The sequence below is a fragment of the Quercus suber genome, unplaced genomic scaffold (genome assembly GCF_002906115.3).
Source record: "Quercus suber isolate HL8 unplaced genomic scaffold, Cork oak 2.0 scaffold_455, whole genome shotgun sequence".
NCBI classification, from domain to species: Eukaryota; Viridiplantae; Streptophyta; class Magnoliopsida; order Fagales; family Fagaceae; genus Quercus; species Quercus suber.
The window spans coordinates 510,827-518,170 of record NW_027069906.1 but is presented as its reverse complement, the minus strand read 5'-3'; the positions used below and the strand labels follow the sequence as shown (position 1 = coordinate 518,170).

The 7,344-nt window shown below is 30.5% G+C and overlaps 1 protein-coding gene across 1 annotated transcript; it reads left to right on the top strand.

Moving 5' to 3' along the window:
• Positions 1 to 981: 981 nt before the first annotated feature.
• On the top strand, positions 982 to 4,337 carry LOC111989235 (xyloglucan O-acetyltransferase 4). Its single transcript, XM_024021021.2, has 3 exons — positions 982 to 1,399; positions 1,516 to 1,802; positions 3,250 to 4,337. The coding sequence occupies exons 1-3, from the start codon at positions 1,153 to 1,155 to the stop codon at positions 4,024 to 4,026; spliced, it is 1,311 nt and encodes a 436-aa protein (XP_023876789.2). The 5' UTR covers positions 982 to 1,152; the 3' UTR covers positions 4,027 to 4,337.
• The last annotated feature ends 3,007 nt before the right edge of the window (positions 4,338 to 7,344 follow it).

The window sequence follows — 7,344 nt, the reverse complement described above, 5'->3', positions numbered from 1 at the left end:
ATATATATTAAAAAATATTTCTTAAAATAATAACTTGTAAAATTGTGAGATCTTAAAATCTTATAGGTACAATATTATGAGATCAATCAGAAGTTAAATCTCTTCCCTTAAAAAAATCAAATGTTTTCAATTATATATATATATATAATTTAAATTATTAATGATAGATTAAGATTTAATCTACCTATTTAAATAAAGGAAAATATTAACAAATGCCCACATTGGTTTGTTTAGGAACTATTTTTAGAAATTTTTTGAGATAAGAAAAAAGTAACTAATTTTTTTAACAATTTTTTTTTTTTTTATATCATGAAAGTGCTATTAAAAATTTAGCAAAGTGCTATTAAAAACTTTTTAAACATTTTTTTATATATTTATTTTAGCTTAAAAGCTAAAATAAATATTTAGCAAATGTCCTGAGAGGACACATTTACAAGACCCTTAAATGAATAGAATTTCATAATAGATTTAAAAAAAAAAAAAAAATTCTAGAAGATCTTAATCAAATCAAATGGTTATGATTTGATGTTCGCATTCTAATCAAATATTCTAAGTTATCTCTTTCAAAAGGAATATTCTAAGCCCTTAGCCATTGATTAAGGATGTGGTGTGTGAGATAGAGCTACATAGGATTAGAATTTAGAACCCTTTTGGACTTTCTACGTGGAGAGGCAAGGTTGGCCCTCCATTGTCATGGGTAAGTGGGAAAGTTTGATTTGTGGAAAGCATGTAAAAACCACCCAAAATATTCACAAAGTGGAAAATATTTTTCCAAAACCCGAAAGAATTGCGCCGATAAATCAGGGTAATCAGTAAAGACACGACCACAAGGCTCACATGCACTCCGTCAACACAACAAGTGCAACGTGTCTATATCACACGGCTCATATTACTTTACAGTTTACACAAAAGCACCTGGCCATATCTAACACTTATTTTTTGTCCTAAAAAATAAAAACAAATCCACTTTTTATAAAAATAAAATAAAATTAAAGAGGAAGAGGAAAAGGACTTAACAAGACAAGGCCAGCACAATCTAAAATTTTTCTTTAATGGAGGAATTTAGAGATTCTCTTTATTTTGGTTTTCGTGGGAAATTATTTCACTTTAAAACCCTTGTGTCTGTCTTTCTCTTCTCTCATTTCCTATCTCATGACTTGTACAGGAATGAACATGAAGTCTTCTAGTACTGTTTTCAGAGAGAGAATTCAGTTTGGCAAAGTGGAGAGATGCATCAACATGGGGAGGAGACCCGTCCATTTCATCTTATCGACTTTGTTCATAGCCACCATTTTCAGCATCTTCCTCCTCTATTCTCCAAATCCTTTATATCTCATATCCAAACAAGGCCTTGAACAACAAGCACCATCACCCATGCAAGGTCACAAATCCCATCAGAGTAAATTTCAAAACAACCTTTTCTTTTTTGTTTTTCCTTACATAATCATGAATTTTTCCTTCTTTTTTTCTAGGGGGGGTTGTTTTTGGGTTAAAAATATGTTATTGGTTTTGTAGAAAGAGAGAGCTGTGACTTGTCTAAAGGTCATTGGGTTCGAGAATCAAGAGGGTCATTCTTCTATACCAATTCAAGCTGTGCAACAATCCCAGAATCAAAGAATTGTTTCAAGCAAGGGAGGATGGACATGGATTTTCTCAATTGGAGATGGAAACCAGACCAATGTGACCTGCCAAGGTTTAATGCCAAGACATCTCTGCAAATTTTGCAAGGAAAGACGATGGCATTTATTGGTGACTCGGTTGCTAGGAACCATATGGAATCCCTTCTATGCCTATTGTCACAGGTCAGTTTGCAAATTTTTTTTTAGGTGCAAATCTTTGTAGATACAGAAAATTTTAGTAGTATTGTTTCCATGCGCTAATTAGAGAGTGTTTTTACATTTTTAGTGTTGTACTTTACTAATTAAAATACTATGCTTACAAGGAAAGAATAGTGCTTTTATTTATTCCTTCCATATATGCCTAGTATTTTTCAGTCAGTAAATTACGGGGCACTGAAGCTGAAGGAAAGAATAATAGTTGATGATAACGTGGGATTTGGCCTTCCCTTGTGCACTTTGCCTAAACAAGGAAAAGTTGTGATAATTTCAAATCTCATGCATGGTGGCAACAGATTTAGTTTGAATTTTGTCTTCTCCAAAAAAAAAAATAATAATAATAAAAAAGTTTGAATTTTCAATATTTAATTAGAATAGTAGTATATGACTAAGAATAGTATATGAATTAGAACCAGTTAATTAAGTGTTTGTTTAGCTTATATATAGCTTTTTAGAGCCTTATTTATTTGTGTTTTTATCCAATTCTAACAAATAAGCACAATTAGTAATACGACTTGTTATTACTAGCCATGGTTATAAAATTGAGTGGTGCTACAGATACTATAAATTTTACTACATTAAGCTTACAAACTGATTTGTCATAAATTATTAGATAATTCAAAAATTCAATTCTAAAGGGGTTGAAAGTTAGTACCTTTAGCATTTCATATCAAATCTGGCCTAATGGATTTGAATGAAATGCCGATAAGAATTGAGGTTATATTTAGTGAGAAAATTGCATTATTGTTTATTCTCTAGTTGAAAATCTTAACCAAATCGATTAACAACAAGAGTAGCATTGAAAATTGGTTTCCTGTAAAGCATTAACAGCGATTTCAAATCAATTAACAAGGCAAGAACATGTGGGTCGTACAAGTACATCTATGATCTATCACATTATATAAAAATAATGATTAGGAAAAGTGTCCTGCTTTTTTGGTTTTTTTGATTTGTTTTGTATTGTGTAGGATTTGAACCAACGATTAGGCAAAGTCAGTCAGATTGACACACTAACTTTGAGTAGGGCCTTATCAAAAACAAAAACAAAAACAAAAAAAACAAAAAACCTTTGGGTAGGGGTGGAATTTGGACAGGCTTACCTTTATGGTCAACCCCATAGAAATTAATGGCAGTAATTAGCTTTAATACCATTACTACATTGCTAGGCGTATCATAGAATTAATAATTATGATTGCATATGCCCCTTTACAAATAGTCAGAGTCATGAATTTCTTTGTGAGTGCGGTTTGTCACGCAATAGTTCCTTGTGTTTTCAATGCCAATGGGCCATGTAATTTTCTGTGGTCACCAGTCAAACCCAAACACAACGTTTTGAATGAGGAATTTTAATGCAAATTCATTAGTCTGTGTGTGAAGACAGCTATTGAAGCTTGTAATTTTACTAATATTGCAGGAGGAAATTCCAGAAGACATTTACAAGGATTCAGAAGACAGATTCCGGACATGGTACTTTCGTAGTAGTAACTTCACCCTTAAGGTGCTATGGACCAAATTCCTCATAGCAGGTGAGGAAAGAATGATCAATGGTACAGGGTCCAGTATTTTTGACTTGCAAATTGACAAGGTTGATGATGGATGGGCTAAACACCTTCCAGGTGTGGACTATGCTATCGTTTCAGCCGGGCATTGGTTCTTCCGAGTAATGTACCTACACGAAGGTGACAATGTAGTAGGATGTGTTTATTGCAATGAACCAAATGTCACTAATCGCAATGTTGACTTCGCTCTTCAAATGTCATTTCGAGCTACTTTTAATTATATCAACGGCTGCAAGAATTGCAGTGGCCTAGTGACTTTGTTAAGAACATTTACACCAGCACACTTTGAGAATGGGGCTTGGAATACCGGAGGGTACTGCAACAGAACAGGACCTTTCAATGAGACTGAGATAGACCTAACAAGTTCCGAATGGCAAATGAGGAATGCTCAGGTAAAAGAGATTAAAAGAGCAAGAAAATTTGAGGGAAACCAAGGGAAGAGATTTGGGGTTGTAGATGTTACAAGGGCCATGCTGATGAGACCTGATGGGCACCCTGGAGAGCATTGGGGCAACAAATGGAAAGGGGGTTACAATGATTGTGTTCATTGGTGTATGCCCGGCCCGGTTGATACATGGAGTGAAATTTTTATGGCAGTTCTTAGAAAGGAAGCAGGGTTGAGTTCTTTATAAAGGGTTGCGGCTAATTAGTTAGGAACAACATAGCAGTATAGTATACATTCTTTCATATAATAAGGTCCTCATTATTGTTTATACAGGCGCATAGTTGTTTGAGCTGATAAATATGAGCATGCCAATGAGAGAAATGGTCATGAAAAATGTATTTTTATAAGTTTCCCAAAAACTTAATCAGATTGATACATATATGTCTACGTGAAAGATTCACAATTAGTGTCCAAGTATTACCGTAAGGAAGACCGATATATATGTAATAGTAGAGCATTTGTGATATAGAATTTAAATATAAAAGCTTTTTGGTGTTTTGAGTGTATCGTAGATTATTTTAGATAGTGTTTTAAAATTTTGGATTTAAAAATGGTAGACAAAACATTGTAGAGCTTTTTCTTGGAAATTTCAAATTTCAACTTTAACCTTAAAAGTTGAGCAGCTCCTCTATTTTCTTGCACGCGCTTAGTACAAGATTATTCATTATGAATCAGTTTACAACACAGTTGTATAGAGAAATAGAATTACAAAGCAAATTAATATGTTTTACTAGACTGACTTATCACTAGCATTATAATATGGAATTTTCTATACGGAAGCCTTAAAATAAGAGGTTCACATTGTAGGTGAGAACTATAGTTAACAACAGGATTAACATGAACATTACCATGTTAGACACAACGTGACAAATCTTACCTCTCGACAGCCAACACGGCTGCTAATGTGGGGAATTTAGCTCTTGCAGATCCCAGTGCAAAACAAAAAAAAAAAAAAAATTATAGGTAGGTCGTTTCTTTAAGGCTGTATATGCGTACTAAGAGAGAAAGCCCACTTTCCTTCGAGTTTACACAAAGAATCAAGCCCACTGAAGTTGTTGGGTCATTTCTAGAAATGAGCATTCGAATCAAAATTGATATACAAACCTGACGAAGTTAGCCCATGCATCCTCTCTGGACTAATGGTATTGGTCTTTTCCAACGTCCTTAAGATTGCAATTGTGTCGTGTCACGATAGGTCGAGATAAGGAAATTCGAATATATGGATCATTTCAAAGTTGACCTATATTGTAATGCTATGAAACTCTCAACCTTAACAAGATTCACATAACACTGCTTAAACAAATGAGAAATGATATATCTACAATATTTTTACAACAAATTCTAAGTAACAGGTTATTATTGGTTGTTATTCTTGGAGCAAAAAAATAATCTTAATGTTAGTTTCAAATTTGAACAAATAACAACTAACCACTTATAATTTGTTGTAAAAATGTTGTAAAATTGATGTAGACGTAGCATCTCTCTAAACAAATACGTGTTGTTAAGTTAACACATATGCCGCTCATTTTTAAGGTTGTAAATAAGTCGGACCAAGTTGAGTTTTAAAAATTCAAAATTTTTATTATAATTTTATTTTGAATACAACCAAAACTTAAGACTTTTTAATAAATTTACTAAATTATATGTTCAAATTTGGTTAATTTCATTGTCAAACAAGCTCGAACTAGTTTACAAGCTAGTTAATTAACTTATTAACTTCCTATGTATAATATATATTTGGAAACTGTTAATTTAGCTTTCCACCGAAAAGTTTTTAAAAAATAGTAATAATAAGAATGAAAAATGTAATAAGCAAAAAGTAGTAATAATAAGAATGAAAAATGTAATAAGCAAAAAGTATTTACCATTTTGAGAAAAACCATAATGTAAGGCTCGTATTTAGTTAATTGTATTAAGTTTTTAACCAAAAACATGTGCGATCTGCATAAAATAAGCTATCAAAACAACCAATAAAAAAAATCTTTTATTGAGGACTTGCATGGGACTTGCCAATAGTAGGGAAAGAAAGAGACTAAAAGAGGGATTATAATCTAATCCCAAACACACACAAAGTAGACATCATAAGTAAAATATTTTATCCTTTCACAAATTTATGCTAATATATATATATATACATACATATCTATAAATATATATATGTGTGGGTGTGTATAGGCAAAACTTAGAGAAAATCCAGTTAGATTCTACAATTGAAGTCTAATTTTATGTCATATGTCCTAAATTATTTATTTTTAAAGAGAGTTTTATTTCTTAATTTTGGAGTCAAATGTGGGACCATATCATAAATATCCACCCAAGTGAATTATTGCATACAAAAATAAAAAAGTCTAGAATTAATGAACATAAAAAATAAAAACAAAAAATTGACAATTTACATTTTCTACCTAATAATATTCTTACAAGACTTTTTAAAGAGTTAAAAAATAAGAATATTATTAATAATATTTAAATTATAAATGTAAGAATTATACAAGCTAGTAATTAGTAATGAATAATTATAGTTGCAATTATATCATTTGAGTTACATATATAATGATTTATGTTTATGAACTTATAAAAATGATTAACCTTGTATTCTTAAAATTATATATACGTTTAACTATGAAATAAACTATATATTTGTATTATTAATAAACTACAAATATTAATTTGATATCTTAGTAACTTTTTTACAAATGTACACAATCAAATATCAAATGTATATAAGTATATTTTTATATATGTATGAATATAAACAATTAAAATTATATATTTTAATTGGTTCTCATACTCACAAGCTTGTTCACAAATACATTATATTGTTCAATCTTAGCTTGTTGAATGTTTGAGCCTAAAATTGGATATTTACTCTTAGCTTGTTTGCTAAATAAATGAATATGAGCAAACTTTTTCTCAAATCAATCCCAAACTATTTATAAATGGCTTGGCTCATTTACAACTTATCCATTTCAATTTGTTTAAAAACTTTATGACCAAAGATTAACATATATGTATGTTTTGCAAGCACATAAATTGTAATAATTATAAACAAATAAATTCCATAAAAATTCAATTAAAAATAACATTAATTAAAGTACTAAAAGCATATCATCTAAAAATATTTTTTTAATCAAAACGAAGTTCCATCAAAATTGAGAAAAACGTAACCATTAAATATAAAATGAATTCTAAGTTTTTTCTTTGTTTTGGGAAAATGCTATGTGGCCCCTTAAAATTCCAGTAAGAAATTTACTAATATAACCTTTAATTTTTTTTTTCAATTCTATTAATTTTTTTTTTTTGGAGAAACAATTCTATTAATTTATGTTGGCTAAAATATAAATTTATTTATATAAGCTAAACGAGTTTGTGCAAAAATAGGTCAACTAATCTCGACATGAATAATGAAGACCCCCCATTTCAATTTTACTGCAAATTAAGTACGTCAACACGAAATTGGCCCATTTACTTATTATGCTATACACAAATGGTAAAAAACCATGCC

Excerpts from the sequence above, each read along its gene's own strand:
- LOC111989235 (XM_024021021.2), top strand. The coding sequence starts at position 1,153 with ATGACTTGTACAGGAATGAACATGAAGTCTTCTAGTACTGTTTTCAGA. Across the intron at positions 1,400-1,515 it reads AGGTCACAAATCCCATCAGA|AAAGAGAGAGCTGTGACTTG; the intron begins GTAAATTTCAAA and ends TTGGTTTTGTAG. Across the intron at positions 1,803-3,249 it reads TTCTATGCCTATTGTCACAG|GAGGAAATTCCAGAAGACAT; the intron begins GTCAGTTTGCAA and ends CTAATATTGCAG.